This window comes from Leptodactylus fuscus, chromosome 6, assembly GCF_031893055.1.
Source record: "Leptodactylus fuscus isolate aLepFus1 chromosome 6, aLepFus1.hap2, whole genome shotgun sequence".
NCBI classification, from domain to species: domain Eukaryota; kingdom Metazoa; phylum Chordata; class Amphibia; order Anura; family Leptodactylidae; genus Leptodactylus; species Leptodactylus fuscus.
The window spans coordinates 74,163,101-74,188,974 of NC_134270.1; the positions used below are offsets into that span (position 1 = coordinate 74,163,101).

The 25,874-nt window shown below is 40.5% G+C and overlaps 1 protein-coding gene across 2 annotated transcripts in view; it reads right to left on the reverse strand.

Annotated features, from left to right (window-relative positions):
• Positions 1-4,598: 4,598 nt before the first annotated feature.
• Positions 4,599-25,874, reverse strand: part of LOC142210801 (AP-2 complex subunit alpha-1) — a 41,387-nt gene continuing 20,111 nt past the window's right edge. The window contains exons 6-23 of one of the 2 annotated variants that reach the window (XM_075280230.1): positions 23,489-23,590; positions 22,206-22,314; positions 21,812-21,962; positions 19,926-20,094; positions 18,608-18,745; positions 17,982-18,164; positions 17,674-17,771; positions 16,625-16,856; positions 16,198-16,362; positions 14,767-14,924; positions 12,589-12,654; positions 10,799-10,881; positions 10,587-10,677; positions 9,757-9,879; positions 9,556-9,672; positions 8,728-8,797; positions 8,116-8,250; positions 4,599-7,151 (exon numbers count right to left, since the gene is read on the reverse strand). In XM_075280230.1, coding sequence (XP_075136331.1) covers positions 7,074-7,151; positions 8,116-8,250; positions 8,728-8,797; positions 9,556-9,672; positions 9,757-9,879; positions 10,587-10,677; positions 10,799-10,881; positions 12,589-12,654; positions 14,767-14,924; positions 16,198-16,362; positions 16,625-16,856; positions 17,674-17,771; positions 17,982-18,164; positions 18,608-18,745; positions 19,926-20,094; positions 21,812-21,962; positions 22,206-22,314; positions 23,489-23,590 — 2,268 coding nt within the window. In that variant the 3' untranslated portion in view covers positions 4,599-7,073. The remainder of the gene's footprint in view (positions 7,152-8,115; positions 8,251-8,727; positions 8,798-9,555; positions 9,673-9,756; positions 9,880-10,586; positions 10,678-10,798; positions 10,882-12,588; positions 12,655-14,766; positions 14,925-16,197; positions 16,363-16,624; positions 16,857-17,673; positions 17,772-17,981; positions 18,165-18,607; positions 18,746-19,925; positions 20,095-21,811; positions 21,963-22,205; positions 22,315-23,488; positions 23,591-25,874) is intronic. The other variant, XM_075280231.1, reaches the window with a different exon arrangement.

The window sequence follows — 25,874 nt, forward strand, 5'->3', positions numbered from 1 at the left end:
GATCGCCTCCATATCCCCACCCCAGGTTACCTCCACAGTATCATGTCTCGGCCACCCCCTAGGTTGCTCCCATAGTGTCATACATCAATCTAAGGGAAACCCCATTTTTGAATGAACTGGTGAAAAACTTGGTTGGCAAGACACCTTCCAGGATTCAGGTCTTTCCAGCTGTCTGAGCCCTTTAAATCAACAGCCATGAGGGTCAGTACCGTATGTTTTGGACTATAAGACGCACCCAGGTTTTAGAGGAGAAAAATAGGGAAAAAAAAATTTCAGGCAAAAAATGGTAAAATATTTAATATATGGGAGTTGTAGTTTTGGAACAGCTGCAAGGCCACATTGACAGGTGACCCTGCAGCTGTACGGGGATGTATAGGGCGTTTTTTTTGTGGGGCCAGGTGTACTTTTTAGTTATACCATTTTGGGAAATGTGTATTGCTTAGATCACCTTTTATTTAATTCAGATGCAAAACAGAGAGAAAATCCTGGCAGTTTAGCACTTTTGATTTTGACGTTCACTGTACATAAAAATATTAGTAGACCGGGCATTTTCAGACACAGGGATTCCTAATGTGTATGTTTCACAGTAATGTTATACTTTTATATGTATTCTAGGGAAAGGAGGTGAACTTTTATTTTATTTTTTATTATATTTTTTTTTAAGTTTTTTTTTTTTTTACTATTTTATTATCCCCCGCCTAGGGGGCTTGAACCTGCAATCATTTGATTGCAAGTCCCATAGACGGCAATACAAGTGTATTGCCGTCTATGGGAGATTCTATACATTACTATCGCGGAGGGTCATAGACCAGCCGCGATAGTAATATATATCTATGACAGGCCTGGGAGCCTTCATTAGGCTCCCGGCTGTCATCGGAACAGGTCGGCTCCTGCGGCCTCGCCGTGCAGGAGCCGGCCTGCATCACTAAAGGTATGGGGCCGGTGGGGACCGGCCCCGGGGCTAACTAACTGCCGGGACCTGCGGAGGAGGAGCGGATTTGCAGCATGGCCGCGCTACTGCCACCGCTGGTTTTCTTCAGCGGCAGGATCGTGGCAATCTGCAGGCCCCGGCAGCTAAGACAGTCCCCGGCATCTGCTGTAATAGACCGGCGGATGCCGGGGAGTGTCTTAGCTGCCGAGGCCTGCAGATTGTCATGCTCCTGCCGCTGCAGGAAACCAGCGGTGGCAGTAGCGCAGCCATGCAGTAAATCCGCTCCTCCCCCCACATTCGGACTATAAGACGCACCCTCATTTTCCTCCGAAATTTTGGGGAAAAAAAGTCTTATAGTCCGAAAAATACGGTAATTTTTTCTCTGCGAGAAAAATATTTTTCCTGAGATGTATTTAATATATATATATATATATATATATATATATATATATATATATATATATATATATATATATATATACATATACACTACAATGTTGCATTGCCTTCAGGGCTTCCCTTATTGTTTGATGTTTCAGAAAGGTTGAAGACCCCAGTGTCATCTTCTCAGAACACTTTCCCCAAAAGGTCAGGTTCTCCGTACAAGCCAGATTCTTTGGTATCTCCAGATTTTTCTGGGATGTCCACTAATTTGGAGAAGATTTCACTCAAGCTAGCAGAAAAATCTCTCTAAAGACACTGAAATAATGTTAATATTTCCATGGAAGTGCCTGCATGCAGTTATCGAACAGAGAATTGGCACTCCATTCATATTGTTACCCAGATTTGTAATACTCATTTTTGAATAACATCTTGTCTCTTCTCTGTTGGGCAAAGAGGCATCTATCAGAATTTACTATGGTTCCTAGAAAGGGAGAACGTTTTATTGTTATAGGTTTATTATCCAGCCAAGATTTTGTAGGACTTGACCGCTTATACAGGAGGATTTAATGATTTTTTTTTTTTTGCCATAATCGGGATATTGTCTAGGTAATGTACAATCATATCTTATCTCTTAAGAAAGGATGTAACCATCATTTTCATAAATATCCATGGCGACAAAGGGAAGGGAGGTAAACTGGAAAAGCTGGACTTTTTGATCTCAAATTATCGCAAATCTCAAGAATTTTTGTTATAGTGGGTGAATAACATGATAATATGCATCATTCAGGTCCACCATTCCCATCATGAAGTTCTGCTTGATCAGAGGAATAGTTGATCTTATTGATTTTGAAGCAATGATTTTAGACATACTTGAGTAAAGGCCTCAGATCCATGATAGCTCTGTATTAAGTTTTTTTTACCCAGGATCCTGCTTGCTCAAATGTTCTTATAAAACGCTTAGGGCTAGTTCACACGTGAACTGCCCGCGCGGGTTTTGACACAGAGAGAGACGCGGCGAGCCGCGTCTCTCTCTTGTCAAAACCCGCCCGCCGCGACCATCGCTGTCGCGGCTTAACCCCCTGCTGTCGGCTCAAATGAATGAGCCGACATAGGAGGGAGCTGCGGGGGGCGGAAGCCGCGCGACTGAGACAGCGCGGCTTCCGCCTGAAGAAAGGACATGTCCTTTCTTTTCTCCGCTAGCAGCAGCTCGCCGCTAGCGGAGAACAGAAGCCCGGCGGTCTCCATAGACCACCATTATAAGGGGAGGTTTTGGACGCGAAATCCGCTGTCAAAAACCTCCCCTATTACTCACGTGTGAACTAGCCCTTAGGCTGAGTTCACACGGGGTATTTTGGTCAGGATTTTGAGGCCAAATCCACCTCAAAATCCTGACCAAAAAAACGGCTCCCATTGAAGTCAATGGGAGCCGGTCAGTTCTTTTTTCCAGGTGCAGTTTGTTCCGGCGCCTGGAAAAAAAGAAGCTCCATGCTCATTCCTTAGACACTCCCTCGCTCCTGAAGACACTCCCTCCTCCCAACTAGGCCCACTCATTTAGGCCTAATCCGGAGCAGAGTGTGCGACTGGATGTTGGTGCACTGCACCTGCATTCAGTCGCAGCTACCCGTATTTTGGAGCGGAATCCGAGACGGCCTTCACATCAAATTACGGTCCAAAATAACCTGTGTGAACCCGGCCTAAGGGTCCATTCACATGGAGTAACATGCCGCATGACCTAGCACGTATACGGCATGTGAGATTTTGAGCGCCGTATACACTCCCATTGATTTCAATGGGAGCTGGGATTGTATACGCAGCGTAATTTTGCGCCCACAAAATCACGGCCACAAAATAACGCGGCGTATACGATCCCAGCTCCCATTGAAATCAATGGGAGCGTATACGACGCTCAAAATCTCACATGCCGTATACGTGCCAGGTCACGCGGCACATTACTCTGTGTGAATGGAACCTTAGAAGGACAACAGAAACTTCATTGGCCTTTGGGATTAAGTCACCCACTCAACTGGAGCTAGTAGTACAAGGAAAGCAGGTGCTACTAAACCTCTGAATAGTTTTATATATATATATATATATATATATATATTAAAAAAAAACAAAAAAAAACTCCATGGCTCAACCTTTTATTCCAGGACTTTGGGTGGGAATGATACAGTTTATAAAATACAGATAGAAAATATGTAAGTCTAATATGATACAGAACGCACTAAGCTTCAGCAATACATCCATATGCAGCTACACGCACACACACTCTCAGGAGCTGTTATAACTAGCAGTGCACTACACAAAATAAGGAACAGCACCAGCGAGAACTGCACTCCAAAACCACATTAATTATAATAGAAAAAAATTTGAAATAAAAAAAGTAAAAAAAAAAAAAATGTATATCTTTCACAGAAAGCGTGCCAATATGCCCAAACAGTTTAAAAGGAGGCAATGTCAAGAAGCTAGTGTCATTGATATGACCATGTAAAGGCCACAACTATTAAAAATAGGGATGGGTAGATTTTTAACTATATTTAAAAAGTTTTCTCTGAAATTAAAAAAAAGTTTGCTTTTATTTGTGCAAGCAGAGCCCCAGTGCATGGTTTTGTAGTTGCAATATAAGGCAACCCATGTACAAGACAGGTGTGGTTCCTGGCGAAAAAATAATTAAAATGATAATCTCCAATAATGCATTTCAACAAGGACTTGGTCCTCTTATATCAAGATCTACTTCATCACTGAAGGTTTCATCTGTGTCCAGACCCTTTTCTAAGGCCAAAGCCAGGAGGCCACTGGTGTTGTATGTCTTCACACAGGGATATATAAAAATGTTAACTTATGTTGTAAACTATAATGGAGTCTGTGTGCTTGCTGCGCACTGCCCACACACAGACCCCATTATAGTCTATGGTGTCCGTGTGCTTTTACAGCACAGCGCTTGCAATTGCTATTGTATTCCATTCGGGGGTCTCCATGCAGACTCTATCCGTACGGAATACACATGCTAATGTGAACCAGGGGTAACTTGCATCAAATTTTGCTTTCTACCACTTATGGGTGGTGTCTGGAATTAGTGCAGTCAAAAGGTAGTGTCTGGGATCACAGCTACGAGAGCAGACACAACCCAGTAATTCTATTTAACCTTTAAAAATCAGTCACACCACACCATGATTGGTCTATATTAGAGATGAGCGAGTACTATTCGAAATGGCAGATGGCAAATGGACGCAGCCGGCATGCAAACGGGGCCGACGTCCTGCCGCTTAACCCCCTGCGTGCCGGCTGCGTCCTTTCATTCCTATGGGTACGTGCTATTTGAAACTGCCGTTTTGAATAGTACTTGCTCATCTCTAGTCTATATATGTGGGCTATATATTTTGTGGTAAAATGACTTGGGTCTCAGTTGGTGGGCAGCATTTTTTGCACACAATATAAGTTGCACTTGGACTGCTCATACAAAGCACCGAAAAAACTTAGGTACTAAAAATGCACATAAGCTACTCAATGGGCAGAATATCTGGGGGCTTTGAGAAACCAGAAGCAAGCAAGAAAATTTCCTTAAAAGGTTTCCACACTTAGTTGCTTCCACCTGCTTCAAAAGTAAAGAACCAGATTTATTTTAGCTATGGCCTGCACAAGATAACAGTGCCACAAATCCTTACAATAGGGGTATGGTGATACTACGGAAAATGAAGTGGAATATGAAGCAGGCTTCTACTTTAGATTCCTCTTCACTTTCCCCCCTTCCAACTCTCCGTGGCAGAACGCTGAAGCCGAGCATAAGCTCTCCGCTAATGATTAGGCCCAGATGAATGAGCGAAATCAGTGTTGAAGTCTTGAGAATTCAATGGGAGGTGGATCGTGCTGCGATTGTGGGGCAGATTCCACCGTGTTAACATATCCTTACAGTCTCAGCTGAAGCAGCCAAATGTGTATGAATCCTTTAACAGTGAATAGAATGACCACTCTGGGCGCTTTGGATCCCTGAATAAACCCAGGACTACAAGATCAAGCTGGCCTCTTGCAGGAGGAGTGGTTGCTGGACGAGTGACAGTTTCACTAGGCTGGCTGTGTGTAACGTCCATTTCTGGTATGTGCAAGGATGTAATTCTTGACGTTATCTATGTACCTCGATTATGTATTAACATTTATATAATATCTTATATATTTATATATACCTATATACATGAGCAGGTAAAATACCTAGCTTAAAAAAAAAAAAAAAAAAAAAAAAAGTGGCAATTACAAGCCATAAATGAGAATAAAACAAATAAGCAATACACTGCAAGGCAGGTTTAAGAAACTTCATGGGGAGGTAATGAGATAACCTGCAGCAACTGAGTACAAAAAAAAATAAAATAAAAAATCGTTGTGAGATGGACAATGTGTGGACAGAAGAATGTGATATTGAGCCTTCATTTGTTTTTACAGTGCTGGGCTAGTACTTCTGACTAAAAACTAGGATATGTGCAGCCCCTACAAACGTTAGGGTGAAGGATTAAGAGCCCTGGAAGACACACCAGGGGAGAGGGGTCCGACATATGCTTGTGCATACTTGGAATTACTATACGAGGTAAAAGATCAGTGTGAAATCACTGGATACAATACAGAGGCATGGAATGCTTCAAGAAAAACAGAGGCTGACGTGACTGCACCAACACACAAGAACACATTTAGAAAAAGAAGAGTCCATTTAAGCAGCAAGGCCCAAAATAATTGAGAATGAAAGCTGCAATGCTCAGCAGTACTCTAGTACTAGGAAAGACTACAGGGACACATTCCTTACTTTGAAACACTAGTCAACTGGCACAGACAGACCCAAAGGACAGGGGGAGGGGAAGGAGAAAAAAAAAAAAAAAAAAAGAAGGTGGTCTTGCATATTTGTGACAGCACCTTTCCCTTACAGAAGTATGATATTATTTCCATACTGAATTTTGGCAAAAATGTTGTGAGTCACAACTCTGTAGGGGGCTGTATTCTAGAGACCATCACATGAATCTTAAAGAAACCCTGTCACCTACCTGTCATTCATTCTACCCCAAAGCTTAATGATGGGGGAAGTGCTGAGATGCATATCACTATGTACTGAACTTCTGTCTGGTAGGAGGACGTATAAGACATGTAAAGACAGAGAACACACATGGAGGACAGAAGAACTAAAAAATACATAAGGACTACTGCTTTAGTTTCCACTTCACATCTTAACTGTGTGAAAGCCTTCAGGAATCGACTTCTTGTGTCCTTCTTATAAGCAGCATTTCTATTGTTCAGCAAGTGATATGCTTGCGGGTCAGCATGCAGACTCCTGATCCCTTATCCACAGTACAGCCAGCGGTGGCATGGAGAGAGGTGCCCTCTGTCTGCATTTCTAGAGGTCCTCTGCTTCATGCATCCCTTTCAGTCTAGTAAATTTATAGTCACAGCAAGAACAACAAAATCTAGTAGAACAACCACACATCTTAGGACGATAAGAATATTAATAGTTAGCCTTGTCTGTAACGTTTTTCTTCTTTTTTTGATATATATATTTTTTTTACAAGTTCTAAAGCCTCTTAGACTTTACTGAACATAGACCGCACGCACACCCACGCACGCATACACACACACACACGAAATAAGGACGATCTGCAGAGAGGGACCTCTGAAAGCACCACCTCTGCCATCACATGCACACAGACATTTGCTTGATGCATGGTAAACCCTCCTTGTAGTGTTTGCCAGTTTTACTGTCTTTAGCAACCACGTTCTTGTTGGCTTAAAACTGCTTGGATAAGAGCTCACATAGGTGCTTGGAAACACTTTCTTTGCTGGTTCTCAGTGTGAGTCGGTACATCTGAAAAATGGAGAAGATTTCATTAGTAGATTGCTTGTCTGTTCTAATTGTAAGGTATAGTTCTTATCTGCTGACTACCATGGGTACAGCTGCTCACGTGTAGGCATCCATACATTTTGATGCACAATTAGTGCCATTCATCAGTGATTAACAAAAGGTGGTCTGGAATAGAGTCCCTACCCTCAATTCATAATGTACTAAAATAGTTAAGATCAGCTTCTTATAAAAAAAGAAAACCTAGAAATGTATGCTGAAAGCAAACAAGATATACTGTTGGCCTGTTTGTCAGTCTGTATATGTATGATCCACATAAACAGTGTTCTAGAAATCCTGGTGATCTGCAATGTCTTCAGAAAAAGAGGGAAGGTAGTGGAGATACCTACTGAAGACCCGGCCCCTTACAGCCTTTTCACAAGACAGTAAGGAGAGGGAGGAAAAGGCTCGGTCACAGAGAATTAGGGCCAAGGAAAAAGGCAGATGAAGGGAGAGAGAGCAGAGGGAGGGGGAACTGGCAAAATTATAGGGGCCATAGTGGATGCAGATGCAATCAGGCATAGCAGTCAGGAGACCCCACGGTCTTCCTCAACTGCAGTGGAGCTGGATTATTTCCTCTAATGGTTAACAATCTGTGCACTGTAAATGTATGACCCTTGCCCTCTGGGGAGATGGAGTGAGAAGATTTATGATGCACGGCCCTTCCACTGGCAAAGAATATGCAAATAAGATATCGTTTATGGAAAAAGCAAAAACTAGCTCTAGTGTCATCTTGTAAAAGATTGCTTCCATTAGATCAATGCCTTGTTTTCAAGAAACCTAGTGTTATCTGGGGTTAAAGCCAAACCAGAATATCTCCTCCAAAATGAACAGACTTATTCACAGACTAATATTTCAGGGTTACTGATACTCATCACTGCAAAGTTAGATACTTAGCACTTGAAGATGTAAAGACTGTAACTCAACTTACCTGCGCTTGGATATTGGGTTCTAAACGCAGCAAACATCCAACATGTACAGATTTTGTCTGGATGATGCCAGCACCCACATAGTTGTCTGGATTAGGGTCCACTTTTTCTAGCAGTGCAGTGCCAAAGCCCAATAACTAGTAAAGGAACAAAAACAATGCAATAATGAACCAAACGTAACAGTCGGAAAGTAATCATTTCCCACAGAATGGTGATGTAAGCTGAAAATACCACTACATTTAATAGAAAATTAAAGAGGCTGGACCAAAGTAGCAAGTTATCATCTCCTCACAAGAGGGGTGACAATGTGCTGGTCGATTGAGGTTCCACAGGTTCCCATTTTGCCTGCATTAAAGGGAGTCTAATCACTTATGCCATCTATGTTAAACTATTGCTACAGCAATGTTGAAATTCCGTTTTTTTTTCCCGTTTGTTATTCTGTATTATATAAAAAAAAAAATTCAATAAAAATCAGTTAAAAAACCCCCAAAAAACTAAAACATACAACCAAATTTAATGCAAAAGGCTGAGAAAAATAACATCATCACACCTTGGTTATAGCAGTAGTTATACAAACAATGTGATGGGGTAAAATACAGCGTGATGGACCTCACCTTTGCTTTTGTCACTTCAGAGTCCATGGGATGGTTGGCTTTAAAAATCTTCTGTGCTTCTTGCTGTGGTCTGTAATTGTGGAAAGCATTGTTAAATGGACTGCTGAGTAGATCAGGTAAAGTGTCATTTACATGAAACGGGATCAGTTCTTTGTGAGTTACAGTACTGTTCTCAGAAAATTTCTGGCATATTTCTAGGTTTGAATTTCTAGGGTTTCAAAAATTAGATTTACACGATCATCTTCATGAGCAACAGCTTTAACAGAGTACCTCCCTTAAGAGAGAACTTTGCACCGATCCAATGTGCCAACTGAAGTTCATTGAATGCTACTGCATATAGTAACAGCAGACTTTCAATGTTTGCTGATCTCTAAATTTTGTCTGCAACACATTCTATCAGCAAAAAAAACTTTGGAATTTTAGAGGAATAGAAATACCCCTTTAAGTGATGGTATTACACTAGGGTATGAACTCTAGGACCCTACCAATTCTGAGAATACATACAGCAGTGTCCTTGGTATGCTTAGGAAAGGGAACTGCAACCGGTTGGTAGGACTACTGTTCAGGAAAAACTTAGAGGTTGTAGTTTCCTCCGCTGCATACACTTAATTTTCAGGACTAGTAGGGGTCTTCAATCAACTAAGTGATGGCACATCTTTAGGCCACCTTTTATGAGCTGGATACACACTATATCAGTTCCTCTGTTACTAATATAATTACATAGATAGGGAAGTTGATCGCCCCTGAATTTCACTTTATAGGGTCCAATATACCTGCACGCACACACACTAATTAACAATGTGGAAATATAGAAATAGACTCAATTACAGGCTAAGCTGTTTCCAGCGCTGAAAAAAGTCTTGGGACGGCATCTCGGTAGCTTGGAAGAACTTGTTGATGGTAATTGGCAGTTTCAATGTTATGTTTTGTAATGTTCCTCCATACCTAAAAGTGAAAGGTGACAACATTAAAGCACAAGGAATTAGAAAAGTGTGAAGTGTTAGAAAAAGCAAATGGTGGCTGTAGTACCTGAACTTAATATTAATAAGAGGAGCATCATCAAAGTCTGCCAAGCATTCAATGTTCAACACCTGCTGAACTTGTGCCCCTCCTTCTACCATGGGGTCAACTGGCTTCGTCTGAATATTAAGCTGTAAGGCAGGATGTTAAGGATGACTACAAAATAAATGGCGCTGTAGAAAATATACTTTGCTTTCTTGCTACTCCTACAGGTCCTATACTCTGTTTCTCCAAAGCAATTAGTGACTTTATAATCATCTTCACTAAGGGAACAAGGACAAGAATTGGTGATAGATTTCCTTTAAGTCATTGCCCGGTCCTTTAACAAGTCATGTAACATGACTTGGATAATGGCCAAACCAGAGTTTGCTCCATAAAGAAAGGACAATCATCTGCGTACACTGCAGGGTACTCACTGGCTAGGTGAGAGGCCTTTTGGGGAAGCACCATTTCCTGCCAGCTAATGGAAGGAGGTTTTCAGCTGACATAAAACTCCTTGGCCCTAAGACCTATTTCAGCCCTTGCAACAAGCACTGACGCTATCGCTAACCCAAGAGACAGCCTTCAACTTTCAAAACATACAAACTCCTTGTAGACATTGTCCTTGATAGGACTTAAACTAGTAAGACCACAGTGCTGACCACTGATCAACTTGCACAATGGCTTAGGGCCAGAAACTGGCCTACAAACAAGCTGATCCTCCCACTTGCTTAGTACTCAGTTGTAGCTTCCATCATGAGCAAAACACTATAAATCCTGAGGAACATGCAGAAACGTAGACTAATGCGATGAGGAAACTTTTTTAATCAGTGTGCCCAGAAATCTTTTTTTAAAGGATATGATTCTGTAGGTCAGCTGGATACGACACATTGGGAGTAAAGCTCTGGAACTGCACTGAGGTTTTGTTCCCATAGAACAGATACATACGACCTAAGGTAAAGAAAACAAAAAAAAAAAGTATTGATGGATACTGAGAAAGCAAAAGTAAGAAGTAAAAACCAACCTTTACTTAGAAAGCCAGTGTCAGTCAGATTCCATTATCACTGCTTACCCAAGTTCTGGCGGAATTCAGACTTCACTCCAATCTGCAAAAGCTGGTTCTCAAACAGAACTCCATTATTTTTGCACACAAATCTAATGTAAAAAAAGAAAAAAAAAACATTGTCTGGTTTACAAGGCAACATACTTCAGGGGACTGGAAAAGATGGTATCTATGCTGGAAAAATTCATGCAAGAAGAAATGCTGTCCTCTAGAAGACACATAACACATTCTAATATAGGGATTTTCATCTACAAGGATGCAGTAAATATGTAAAAAAAAACCTTTAAAATTATTGGATGACATGTTTGCCAAATACTGCAGATAACAATCAACCAATAATGTTGGAAATGCTCCAGAGAACGTACATGACAGGGACACAGTAATCCTGGCCCCTGCTGATAAAGGTGACATTTACTATGATGAATATCAGGGGTGAAATGAAAATAAAAGTTCTCATTCAGGTTATTAGTTATACTTTGTTAGATATAAGATTATGAAGCCAGTGGTGCATTGACACCCAAATCTTGCACTTCCCATGTTTAATGTCCATTATATATGAAAACATTAAAATGGGTTAACCCTAGAACGCATGACGTTAAAAATACATAAATTTTAACGTATTGGGGGCCTTTTATCCCCCATGCAAATAATATGGAAAAACACACTTAAATTACTTTCACAAGTTTATTTCAAAATTGTAAATTAAAATCTGAATAGTGGGCAAAATTTTTATTATAATGGAGCAATAAGTTAAGCATGCAGGCCTAAAAGGCCCCAGGTATGCGTTCTAGGGTTAATCAACTTCCCAAAATTATCTGCAAATACATCCACTGCAGGGTTAAATACTCACTGTTCCCCAGTGCACCCTTTGTTTGGCTTTATTTTACTTGCTACACCTTGCACCGCTGTTATGTACATACAGTGAATCTGTGGACAAACTACATTTCCCATGATTCATCTGCTTGTTCTCACTTAACATTTGTTTGTTTTTTTACATCAGTTAAACAAGTGTTAAAAAACAGATGTAAAAAACGTGAGCTGAAGAGAGCCTAAAAAAATGTACCTAAATTAGGTCTATGATCATGTTCTAGTGACCCTGAAGACTCCTTCACTGCTCTGAAATGTATTACTGGAGGAGGCACAGGCTCCTTAAAGCATAAAAGGCGCCACTTCTGCAATGTCTTGTTTAGTAAGGGTTTACTCCATGAAATAACACTAGCATCTACTTTCCATGTGCATGCACGGATATTATCCAATCAGTGTCATACTAGAATGGCAACACCCAACTGTTTATTCAAACATTTCCAGGAGTAACTACAGAGAAAGAAAAGAACACAAAAGATGCTCCAAAATTGATATATCAAGGAGAATGCAGTTCTGTATTATAACAGACATGTCAGGCGTGTTTGGTAGGTCTTAGGTTAATGAAACGATATAAGACACCAGAATCAAGTGTATATTGTATCCATCAGTATGTACTGAAAGCGTTACGCCTGGTCAGCCCATATTAATACTTATGTGTGAATGGAACTTTAGGTATTCAAGTTCATACTACAGAAAAGTTTGTGCACCCATGTTATACCATCATACAACAATGTAGCTCAGTTATCTGCAAAAAAAAATCTTGGCTCCAAGGTGAAGCTTTGCTTTAACCTTTGAGACAACCTTATATGAGCACCTATAAAACACAGACTGAACATAAGACAGCCTAAGCACAGTACTGGCTTATGTTCAGAAGGTGGCAGGACAGGGGCATCTACAAGGAATGACACACGCATCAGTACACATGCCTGTCTTACTTGTTTAGGAGCTCATCAGCCTCAGCAATAGGTAAAGCAGGATCCTCGGAAACAGCAGAGCCAGAGCTGAAAGTGAGGAGGGAAAGGAAAGGATGGAAATGGCGAGGATGCAACCAAAAGGGAGAAAAAAACAATTAAATGTATTTGTTATAGACACAAGTGTTAGTCCCAACATTAACACACCACAAGAAATTAAACAAAAAAAAAAAAAAGCACGCCATGATAGAAAAGGGTAACAGAGGCAGAGACCTTTAAAGCTACCTTTATTAATAGTGAATTCATAATGTAAAATGGCTGAATAAATCTCTTATTATAAAATTACAAAGGAATCACCTGCAATAATATATGCCCTCAATACCCACCACCATCCCATGGAAGGACTTTTCAACCCTTAGGGAGGGTTCACACGGTGTAATGTGCCGCGTGATGTGGCACGTAGATGCCGCGTGAGCTTTTGCGGGCCGTTCATGCTGCCATTGATTTCAATAGGAGCGGGGATCGTATGTGCCGCGCTATTTTGCGGCCGCAAAATTGCACGGCGCATACGATCCCCGCTCCCATTGAAATCAATGGGAGCGTGAACGGCCCACAAAAGCTCATGCGGCGTCTACGTGCCACATCAAGCGGCACGTTACACCGTGTGAACCCTCCCTTAGCCTGCTATTGAACCCTTTAAATGGATTTTCAGTCTACACAAGCAGACAGCTCTGTTCTCTATATAATGGTTGAACCTATTCAAATAAATGGGAGCTGATCTGCAGTAACCTGGCCAATACACAGAGCAGAGCTGACTGCTCCACTCTATGGGTACCAGCTGTTGAGAATAGTCAATGAGTGGTGTTAATGGGTCTCAAACTCCCACTGAATTAATACTGAAGACCTTTTGGGAACGCTCCTTTAGGCTAAGGCAGCACGTAGCAAGTCACAGGCAAAAAACGCCATGGTAAAGACCACAGCGAACACACACAGTCACCAGTCCCCGATGCTCCAGCGTTTCCCACTGTGGTCCAGTTCTGCTGTTCCGAGTCTTATGTTGATGGAAGTCCCCACCATATGTAACAACTGAGGCAATCACTGGCGTAAGTAATAGACCAGGAATGTCACAGGTTACGTGTGCGAGTGATGTCCTGTGTCTTTTCCTTAGGCCACTGATTGTCATCAGATATCATGTGCGGCGGCGATTTCCACCAAATCAAGACTCCAGTGGGAGATGCTAGGCACAAGTGAGTCAACCCCTTTAAGCTTGAAGAAAGAATGTGTTATTGTCACAGTGTTGACTAAGCTAACATTTATTCATGCACTTAAATTACTTTGCATACACAAATAAAATACCTGTTCATATACTGTATTTAAGGCTCATGAAAAGTAACCAACATGCTTGAAGTGTTACTAAATCAGCCCTTACTCTGGAGGCTGAGCTGCATCAACCAAGAAAGATGAGGGACTCTCAGAGGGCGGCTCCAATTCACTGTATACCATCCAACACAGGCAGGCACAGCAAGACAGACATAGACAAGAAACAAATCCACCAGCAGCAAGACAGAAAAAAAGACAAAGACCAAGAAAAAAAAGACAGAAAAACTGACATGCAATTAGACAGTCGACAGACAGAACAGCGGCATACACACAGCACTGTAAACTGGAGAAACCATGGATAGGAGTGCACACCACAATGAATCTATATACAGCAATGGCCAGTGTCAACTTTCCTTATACAGAATAGTTCTTTGACGTCATTGGTTCTGTGAGGAGAATTGGCTGGTGTACGGTTTTACAAGTAATGCTTCATGAGAAAAAAAACCTCTGTAAATTAATAGAGATGAGCGAGTAGTATTCCATCGAATACCTCGCCGCCATAGGTATGCGTGTAAGTGGCCAAACACCAAGGGGTTAAGCGCATCGAATATTCAATGCATTTATCCCCTTGGTGTTCGGCCGTTTACACGCATTCCTATGGTGGCGAGTTATTCGATCGAATACTACTCGCTCATCTCTATAAATTAACTCTCCTCCAAAATGCAGGAAACTGGTCTGTAGACCCAATTTGCAATATACAAGTCAAATCTTACTTTGTGTAGATAAATCCAAGTAAATCATTTCCAAAGCTATTTGTGCACTGATTATTAAAAATAAAAAGGTCACAATACTTAGTCTTCAAAAACTACTAACGACTCATACCTGAGAAAGTTGTCTTCAGCACCAGCAGCTAGTGAGGAAGTGGCAGATGGGGAATCTGAAAAGACGTCCACCAGGAGGTTGCCAGCACTTGGTGCCCCTGAACCTGTAACAGGGGCACTCCTCAGGTTCAGGAGGTCAGCAGATGGTGAAGGAGTGGACTATAAAACAGAAACACTGTGCTCTAAATTGGTTATTGTGGGGGTGTCTGGTGCTAACTCACTGATCTGATACGGATTATTTATCCTTAGATAGGACAGGCCATCAAAATCCAGTCTTGGAGAACTGCTTTAGAGGAACCCAGGACTAAGTGTTTTGGGATGGGGGAGAGGGTGGACATCCAGCACCCACTGGTCAACTGTTTGAAGATGTGGTGCTCAAGAGCACTCTGGCCATTTCCCTGTGCCGATGGAGTCACATTGTAAAAAGATTGTACAAGTCATAATTTTACAGTTTAATTAGACTGCTACTGGGCATATAAAGAAAAAGAACTCGCCTGGTCCTTAAACCAGTAACATTTTATCCCGCTCCACATTCCCACCGCTATAACTTTTTTTTCATTTTCCTTCAATTTAGTTTTACAAGACCTTATGTTTTGTGGGCACAAAAGACTTTTTGATCAGTTTTTGAGAGGTGAGATGAAAAGAAACATCTATCGCTTCTGGCATTTGAAGTTTAAGGTTTAGTGCATTTATCGTGTAGAATAAATAACACTTATTTTATACTAATTTTATTTTAGGGGTGGTTGCAGATGTGGTGATTTTCTTTCTTAAACAGGAGCAAAAAAAGTATATTTAATTTTTTTTTTCAGTACAATTTAGGTGCTGCAGTCAGCATACAAAGGGTTAAAAGGTAAGTATGTTTCTGATTGACAAAAGTCCAGGGTATCCCCTCCACTGGAGTGAAGTGACAGAGAATAATACAATCCTTTTCTCCTCTCCAGACACAGTGTCAGCTGTGTGTTCTCCTGCATTTATTAAATATCAGTTTTAAACAATGATTTCTCTTAATCTATAGGGGCTACAGGCATAATCTTGGTCTTGTGTTTTTAATGGTTCTAACTCCTAGGGTTTTGGTGTTAGAGCAGTTTAAAGCTACAGTGTCTCTGCACGTGCTTTACTCAGGGTGAACACTAACACTAACTAAAAAAATAACTGGACAAACCCCCCTTTAGTCACATGGTACAGCAACAGCTCAGTTCCATTCACATGCCTATACAATGTACTGTATGTGCTTGGTATTCAGTGTAGCACTAACTTTAGATGAAGCGGACACTTCGACTAGCTGATTGGTAAGGGTCCTTGGAATCAGACCCCCTACTGATCATATATTGACCTGGGGCTCAGGGTACCCCTGCTGATCTTTAATAACATATCCTAAAGATAGAGCATCATTTATTTAGCCTGGAAACCCCATTAATGTACAGGATCTTACTGCAGTGCTTGGTGTCGCCTCCACTCCACCATTAATTTCAGAGTTCTGATCTTTTTTTCCTTCTTCTAACTCGCTGACCGCACCAGGTCCCTTTTTTTTCTTAAGTTTGGCCAAGATAGAGGACTCCCTTTCAGGGAACGGAGGCATCTCTTCCAAGACTGTAGCCTACAAAAGACAGAAAATTAGGCCTTTAATAAATCATAAATAAATAGAATACATAGGACTTTTATCTTTATTATGAACCCCAGTAAAACAGCAGCCACACATTAGTGGATCCTTTTGCATAAAGCATAATTTTTACAGTCAACTGTACGTGTGCTGCAAACACCACTCAGTGACAAGTCATTGCTAACATGATACATATCACAGGTGCTCACACTTTCTTCATATATTTCAAATGTAAAAATGTCAATTAAAATGAGCTTACCAGGACATCAGTGCTTGCAATGGAACTGAGCTTGAGGTACTCTACTGCCCTCTGCTGGAGCTCCACATCAGCATTTCTGATTTGACTATCCGAGCGCAGAACATCTTGGATAGTAGGTTTGGTTTCAGGAAAAAGGTTAATAAATTTAATGTAAGTGGAAAGTAAAAGGGCTCGAGTTGATACACTGCAGAGATGGAATTTGGAGTGCAGGAGGTTAAACTGCACCAGAGGGCTGCAAAAAAACAAAAAATATACATATTATAAAAAAAGGCAAATAACAGAAAAAATTACACTCAAATAAAATAAGTTCTTACATTTATACATAGAGGAATAGAGGCCCATACCGCCACATATAACGTAGCCTAAAAGGTTGTTTTTTTTCCCATAGGGCAGTAGAAGAACTGGGGGTTTTTTTGTTTGTTTTTTTTTTTTTGCTTCTTTGTGGCAAGACTCAGTGTCTAATAATTTAGACAGCTAGATAATAATCTGAATGAATGTTATATATGTATACTCACACTTCAGTACAAAGGCTGAGTGAGAGGTTTTTTGCCGACTGTACACACCTGGTTTTGTCTTTTGGTAAAAATTACCTGGTAAGGGTGCCTTGAGACAAAAAAAGGAGTGGAGAGAGTACAAAAAGGTTGGGAACGCTGCTATATACAGATACACCAGAAGAGTTAACCCCAATTGCAGCAGTATGATAACTGTTGTTTCAAAAGGGTCTAAGATATTTTTCTGGAAGACAAGCAGTAGCCGATGACCATATCACACAAGATCAACATACTAAATTGGACCTTGCAGTGGGCAACAATATCTACTCCATAAGATCAAAGTCTTGCAAAGAAATCCCCAGTTCTCCAGCTACAATGTTCAATCCTCCCATACGGCTTCTCTATATAATAGAGGAGACCACCTTTGCTTTACGACTCCTCAGTACAGCCAGCAGCAAGGAGTGTTCCCATTAACAACAGACAGGCAAGCTTTATTGATATTTAATATCCAAGTAAAAAAATAAGAGATACATGTGTTTTGGGGTCATTACACTATACCTTGATCTAGGGTCCCCAGCAATAAGGTTACCAAATTCGCCCAAGATATAACCCCCAACTTTAACCATGTTCTCATGACACGCAGGAGCCTGTAGAGCCTGTAAACATAGTTGAAAAGTATGTTTACAGAGATGAATTATTATACAATACACTTCGAAAAAAATTAACTATAATAAATTTAATAAACTTATTGAAATCAAAAAGTATACCAAAGTGGCATTTCTATGCCCTTCATCTAATCTTCACAATTCAGCCGTAAATCTATGACTAAAGATTGTGCTTTATAATTTACTTTCAACAAGTCTTACCTCAAACACAGTTTTGGCAGCATAGCCTTGTACATCATCCCGGTTAATGACAATCTGGATGACACGGTACCAAACTTCTTCACTGACATAATCACCAGCAATACGAATCAGGTTAAGAATAGTGTCCACATACCAGCTGTAATCCACAGCATATTTCTCAGCTAGAATGGCTACCTTCAACACCTGGGAAACAAATACATTTGAAGACAGTGAACAAAGACATATGCCTGAATATACAAAGCAACATTCCTCCTCAATACCAGCCGATCCAGAATGTGTATTGTCCCAAAACCTGCACCATGCATCAGTGGAGTCCATATTACCATGAACAGCCCATTGAGTTTTTGCAGTGGTGACAAGGAAAACGGAATAAAAAACAAAAACAAAACAAAGCAAAAAAAAAACAAAAACAAAAAACAACTATGCCACATGTATGTAAACATAGCAAACTATGTATACCAATGCAGACACTTTATGGCAAACGCTGACCAAAAGATCACATTCAGTGTATGTGTCAGGAAAGTTAATGAATACAATAGCCATATTATCAGTGAAGAATCCATAAATGTTATTTATGAAAACGTCAAACCATAAAAGAGAATAACCAGTAGATAAAGGTCACTTACAATTTCTTCCCGGATTGAATAATCGGCAGTCTCCAGATAGCTCAGCATTTCAGAAACAATTTGCTTGGCATTTGTACGGTCACACATTGCATATAGGAGATCTGCAGCTCGCTGCCTGACGCTGACATCTCTCTCTGTCTATAGTAATAAAGTACCAGAAAGAAAAATAAGTAACAGCCATAAGAGGCGCTAGTACTGCTGTTATTAATAACACATATAACCCCAACTGTATAGTGGGGATACTACAATGCAATAAATTCTATATTAAAGAAGTTTAGTGCCTTCCAAAAAGCAACAATGGCATGTTGCTAGGCTATGCGATTATTGACGGCATAGTTTGGGGGACGGGAGGAGGGGGGGTGTCAACCAACTGTGGACCCAAAATCATTTAAAATAAAGGACCTGCAAGGCTAAGAACAGCACATGTTTCTCAAAATTTTTGGGAACGTCAAAGTCCAGGTTTCACCGGTAAGATAATACAGTGCATCTTACGGTGTAAAAATTCCTTGACCCCCCTTCCCGTCACAAGCACTTTTTCGTTTCTGACTCTCCACCTTGCAAACCCCCTTTTTTTTTTTTTTTGCGTGTGTGTGTTCACAGAGCCAAATGGGGGCTTAATGTTTGCAGGACATATTGTACTTTGTATTAATTTGTATTTGTATTAATATTCTGTATGATTTACTGGGAAGCTGGAAAAAAAAAATCAAAATAGGGTGGAATTTGAGAAAAACTTTAAAGTTTTAACCCCTTTACAACAACTTTGAAAATAAAATAAATAAATTCTTGGAGTCGCCACCATATACTGACATTTTTTTTAAATTTTTTTGTGTATGGGATGCAGATGTACTTTTCAGACATACCATTTTGGGGACTGTGTCGCTTTAATAGTTTATCAAATTATTATTTTTTTAAATAAAAAAAAAGCAAAATAGAGGAAATATATAAATATATATATGTATAGCTATATACATATATACACACACATACATATATACATACACACACAGGTTTAGCCATTTTGATTTATTTTCCCGCTACAGCATTTGCAGTATAAGAAAAATATTTTTACATGTTTGCAGACTAGGCGTTTTTGGATATAGGGATGCATAATTTGTTTATGCTTATTGATCTTTCAGCTTTAGCGAAGGGGGTGTGTGATTCGAGTTTTTCTATTTCCTTTATGTCTTAGAAAAAAAAAATAAAAAAAGTCTAGGGCGTTTGAACCAATGACCTTTAGATCACTTATCTCATACACTGCAAGTCTAAACATATCTTCACTTTCATGATTAATTAATACTTTGATTAATTGTTCTCTCACCTTTAGGGCGTTGATGACCGTTTCAATGTGTGTTTTCACAGCTTCATGTGAGAATTCAGAGCTGGCTAGTGTGCACATGCTTTCCAAAGCTAAATATCGCAGATTGGTCTCTCTGTGTTGTAAGAATTGACCCAGCTGGTTGCAGGCTCTTACCAAAAGGTTGGGCTCACTTAAAAAAGCAGAAAAAAAAAAAAAAAAGAATTTAATTTTAGTTTCTCTGCGAAAGACAGTAAGGCAAGAGAAAAACAAAAAACAAAAAGTGTAAATATACCTTTCACAAAATGGTATGAAGGTCTACATTATTACGTGGGCGTATATTTGTTAAGATGTAAGGTCTGGTTCACATAACATTACAGAACTACATTTGGTACGTCCACTGGGAAAATCCACCGGTCTATACGCCAAAAGTAGTCATAGGAAGCAATGAGTGCTCGCTTGGCCTTCATTAGGATGTTGGCTTTTTAGCTGACCAAGGCAGAAGATCTACTAGGGCGGGGCCGGGCCTGTGGGTGGGGCAGGCCTATGGGCGGGCTTGTATGTGGGCATGGCCAGGTAAGTGGGCGGGGCCAGTAGGATCGTGACAGCAGGAGACAGCGGAGTTCTGTGGCTGCCCAGGGATCCCCGCTGTCTGCTTCTTCACAGCACAGGCTGAGAGTTATCTCTGGACACTGGCAGGTTGGGGCTGCGGCAGCCCCGCCTGCCAGTGTCCGGAGATGACTCTCAGCCAGCACTGTGAACAAGCAGACACCGGGGATCCCTGCAGCCCACGATCGACCCATACGTCCTTTGCGATCTACCAGTAGATCACGATCGACGTATTGGGCACCCCTGCTGTAGAGAAAGGAGCATCATCTATGGTATTCAATGTCAAAACATCTAGTAATACACAGTATTTTTTTTTTCCAGCAGTCTATGGGTCTCTGTTGCTAATGTATGGCTATGCGGTGGTATACATCAGGGTACCTCAGCGATACATTGGGCATACTCACAATATATACTGCATGTCTGTGACAGAAGACTAAATGTGATGTTAATTGATCATTTTACAGCTACTACAGTTCCGAATAAGCACAAAAGTCACCAAATAATCCAGCATTGTGTTAACCCATTGACAGCGCTCCCCGTCCGCTGCAGAAGCAGGAACAACTCATTTGTTTGGGATCCGGATGTCAGACCGCCACAAATCACAAATGCTGTGGATAGGTCATCAGTATAGAAACTACAGTTAGGGTGGGAAAACTGTGTGTGGGGAATTTAAAAAACTAAAAAACCACAACACACACCACAGAATAAATATCTTCCTCAATACTTTTACATTATTTGTAGAGGGCAACCACTGCCAGAACTTGAATGGCTACTGTCCTGCAGAACAAGCAAAATGGCTTGCATCAAGTCAAAGGACTTGAGACTTGTGCAACCCTCTCTGCTGCCATGCTTGCAGAGGATATGCATATATCACTGTCAACAGAAGATCTCAGCTGTGGATGTGTACATCCTATGGACATTGACAAGAATGGAGCTGAAGGAAGGCCAGACTAGACACAGGCTGTTGTGGGAGGATGAATAGGTGCAAGTGGTTACTGTCTCATCCATCATCCCTTCAGCTTACAGTGTTTCTGTTGAACTACACACACATTTGAGATCTTATCTATACATTTTGTTCAGGAAGGCATAGCAGCATGTAATAGGTCAGTCTGAAGCCCCCGACCTGATACAAGCCATGAGCTCTAGAAGAAAGCAGTGATTGCCCCTATGAAAAATGAGCAGAAATAATTAAAAACTATTTCAATATTTACATTTTTTATTCCCACTCAACCCTTTGAATATCTACAGAACTGAAGATATGCATCACGACAACACCCATGCATGTTATTGCATACACCTACCTATCGTAATGTATAATAAGGCTAATAGCCTCAAAAAGTATGGCATTCTTTGCGTTGGAGTGTTGCACTTTTTTTGACTTTGGGGGTTCCTGGGCTTTGTTCAAGATGGTCTCTAGGCATTCAACAAGCCGTCCTTTCACAGCTGCGTCCTCTGAGAACAGTTACAGATATAGTTAGAAAGGTTCATAACAGGTTAAAAACAGGTTCATGAATTGTCTGCCCTCATAGCAGAGCAGAACAATGACTAATGTAAACAGTCTGAACCGTGCCCAATATTCTGTGTGTTACTCCTCTGTCAGGAGTTACTCACTTTATATTTTGAACTCCAAAAGGTAACTTGTCAAACAATACAAGGAAATGTACAAGTAAGATACTGAGCAAAGAGCTTTCTTACCAGGTGGAGGGTAACACTGAAGAAGGCGCAGCAACTTTACAGAAAGCCATGGTGCAGGGACAAAGTAATATGTGTAATCCTGCAGGTCAGTTGAGGCGGAAGACACAATCTGTGTAAAAGAGAGGATTCTGATCAGAGCCAGCGATAAGACATCTATAATTTTTCATAAAAAAAAAAAGTCAATTAGTTGGATTTCAGCAATATTACTTTCCAGATCTACCTTAATAATTTTGCCTAAAATACCCCTTTAAAAGTTATTATTTCATATATAGCACTAACCTATCCTCTAATGAAAGTTTTTAAATGCTTCTTTCTACTCTACTTATGTGCCCGTTTTCCCAGTCTCAGAAGCAGTGGTTTTTGAACATGCTAATTAGCCTCTCGGTGCACCCATAATGCCCCCCTCTGCCTATTGTTTACTATGTATGTATACAGGTGGCTGCTGCTGATGACTTCCTGCTTCCTGTTTGCACACACAGATAGGAGAGAATAGCAGAGACGAGTGCTGCTGGGAACTTCCTGTGCTGGCTGGAGGCTAAATAGCATATGAATAAAAACGGACTTATTCAAAAACCATTGAGGCAATTTACATACTAAAGGTAGGTGTGGAATAGACTGGAAAGACTAAATGACTTTTCCCAATGATAGAGCCCCTTTAAATTTGACTCCACGTAGGTAATAGAATATTTATTAACCATAAAGAATTATACGATGTGAAAACCTGGGCAAGCCCAAGGGTCAGTGGACTGAGTGGCAGGTACAGCCAGGTCTTTTTTCATCTGATCTTCTCACTTATGCTCTCGCTGCAGGGATTGAATCAATGTACTGCTTCTCTGTTGTGCTTGAGCAAAGATGTGGAGAGAGAAAATGGTGTATTGTGAAGTGCAGGGTGATGAATTTGAATGGTACGTTCTGCTGAGAGGAGGTTGTTGAAGTGTTAAGAGTGGGGAGAGGATGGTAGGGGTTTGTATTTATACTGTATTTGTGTAAGATTATGTATTTAATTGTATTTAAAAAAAAAACTATTAAGAAAAATTTCATTAAAAAAAAAAAAAGAAAAAAAAAAAAAAAAAAGAAATTACAAATTCCAAGACAATAATAAAATGGGAGAACCAAACATTGAAGAGCAGGAATAATCAGAAATAAAAACAGAACACTATATAATTGGAAATTAGATTTACCAAAATGAGAGTTTGGGGGGGGGGGGGAGGAGGAGAACAGCAGCTTAAACGCTTCTGTATGATGGAAGAGGGCAACACTGCTTAACTAGAAATAATACATACCCTACTAAGTCTAGAGACTGCCAAAGAGACGCATGTCTTGAAGTCATCAGGATTCTTCCTGCAGAGGCAGGTAATGAGGCTTACAGCTGCAGTCACCACTCCCTGATACAATAAAGAGAACATATATCAAGCAGACTGCAGGCAAACGTCCAATGTCACATTATATTCCCCTTACCATTATAAGAAATTATATATAAATAATCATTTTCTAAATCTGTTTCTGCAGGCTTATAGTTAAATGATTTGTTATTCCTACTCCACACCCAAGCCCTCATCATAAAACCCATCAATACACCACACATTAAACAGGATAATGTAGAACTGGACTAAGGTAATATTTACTCGCTGTGCTGCAGAGGAAGGCTACAGCACAGAATCATTGCTGAATAATTAAGTTTGGCTGTAACTTAGGAACATAATACAATATTGGCTCACATTTCCTAATAGTGTTAGACCACGAAAACAAGACTAGACAGTCCTAAACTGTGCCACATTTATCAAAGTGCTTGATGTGGTTTGATAAATCTGACATATTTATCATTACATCACTTAGTTGAGCACAAATTCCTGGATTATTTTTGGTGCAATGTTGCAATGCCTCCCCCCTTTTCTGCATAAATCGGAACCGTATATGTTACACATACACACACACTTTTGGGCCTATCTGCTATTTATTTTTCCTTTGGGTTTTATTGTTATATTGGTGTTTTTCATTAAGTTTCATTTCATGTATATGGTGTATATACAGGGCATATGTAGTTTGTTATTTAGCTCATGGGTTTTTCTATTTTGACACATGCACTTTCTAATTATCGCTTATGGAGTTATATGGCTTATATTTACCTTGCTACACTTGTGGGTTTTTTTCCCTGATATTTTAGTACAAGTGCCCGTTTCATTATTGTTGTCTATGGGAGGATATGGTCCATATTTAGCACATGTGCAATGGGTATACTTGGATGTACAGCATTTATGTCATCAGGCTTGTCGAGATGTGTAGTTATTTCCTACACATGAACAGTGTATTTATGAGGAGCAATATAATAACTTCTCTAAAGTCAGACAAATGTGAGGATCGCTAAAATATGGACCAGTGTTATTTTTGATTGTCTTATTTGGTGTATTTGAGGTATGACAATTTACTTTACCCTTCACTTCTGAGAAAGCAGCATGTAGCGTATCGCGTGGGTTGTGTGCTTTCTGATGATTTTCTTTTTTTTTTTTTTTTAACTAACAAAGAGGGGGGGGGATCTATCTTTACATTTTTTTGTCAAATGTCTTTACAAGGTATAACAGCAATTATGCTTTTGATTGTTAATGGGGGATGATATTGTTAACTAAAGTCCATGGTATCCCCTCCCGAGAATAAAATCCTTCTCTCCCTGTGCACTGTCATCGGCACGTGTTCTTCTAGCCAATTGCAGTTTGCAGATAAAGGTTCCTGCGGGAGCCATGTCCATTATCGTTCTATGTAAACACAAAGATAAAACTTAGCCTGTTCTCTGTAGAAGCATGGTAAGTGCTCTACCTGTGTAATGTAATATACATTTACTGTGCATATTATTTGATCTGCTTTAATGTCAGATGTCTAATAATCAATACATAATCTCTCATGGTAAAGGCAAAGTTTATGATACTTCAGTGTCTTGTTCATCAAGAAGAATACAGGAAATGACAAGAAGAATAGACAGCAGGCAAAGCTGCTGAGACAGAAAGATTGGAAACCCCTTTAGGCCGGAAACACTGTGGGAAAAATCGTGGTGTTATACATTAACTGCAAAGTGGATGGGATTCATGCCTACTTTGTGGTAAAAAGCGCAGCGCGGACACGCTGAGATTTCAAAAACTGGTTTTGGAAATCACAACATATCAATTATAACTACGGAAAGGCCAGTGGCTTCCCCGTAGATATAATGATAAAAGAAAATCTGCGGAGGAAAACTCCAAGAACTTTCTGTTTAAAGCACTGTGGCAAGAACCGCAATGTGTTCCCGCTGCGGTTTTTCCTGCAGTGCTTTAGCACTGTGGATCGTCCTGTGGGGCCTTAGCATCATAGACAAGATTCTAGCCCGTGCAGATTTAAGCCAGTTTCACACTTCCGTGTGCTATCTGGCAGCGGTGATTGAACGGAATGGGCGGCAGGTGGGTGGCATATGGATATCATCCGTGCTTCCACAGGCTCTTTCATTCTATGACTTGGAGCCGGGCTGCAAAAACAAACAGGAATAGGACCATATTTTGAGGCCTGAACTCTTGTCCCACATAGTAAAATTCACTGTTATGTGTACGGACCCAAAGAAATGAATGGGTCAGTGTGCTATCTGGGAAAAACCCAGATAGCCCACTGACTACTCATACAGTTGTGTGCAAAGGGGCTTACAGACAT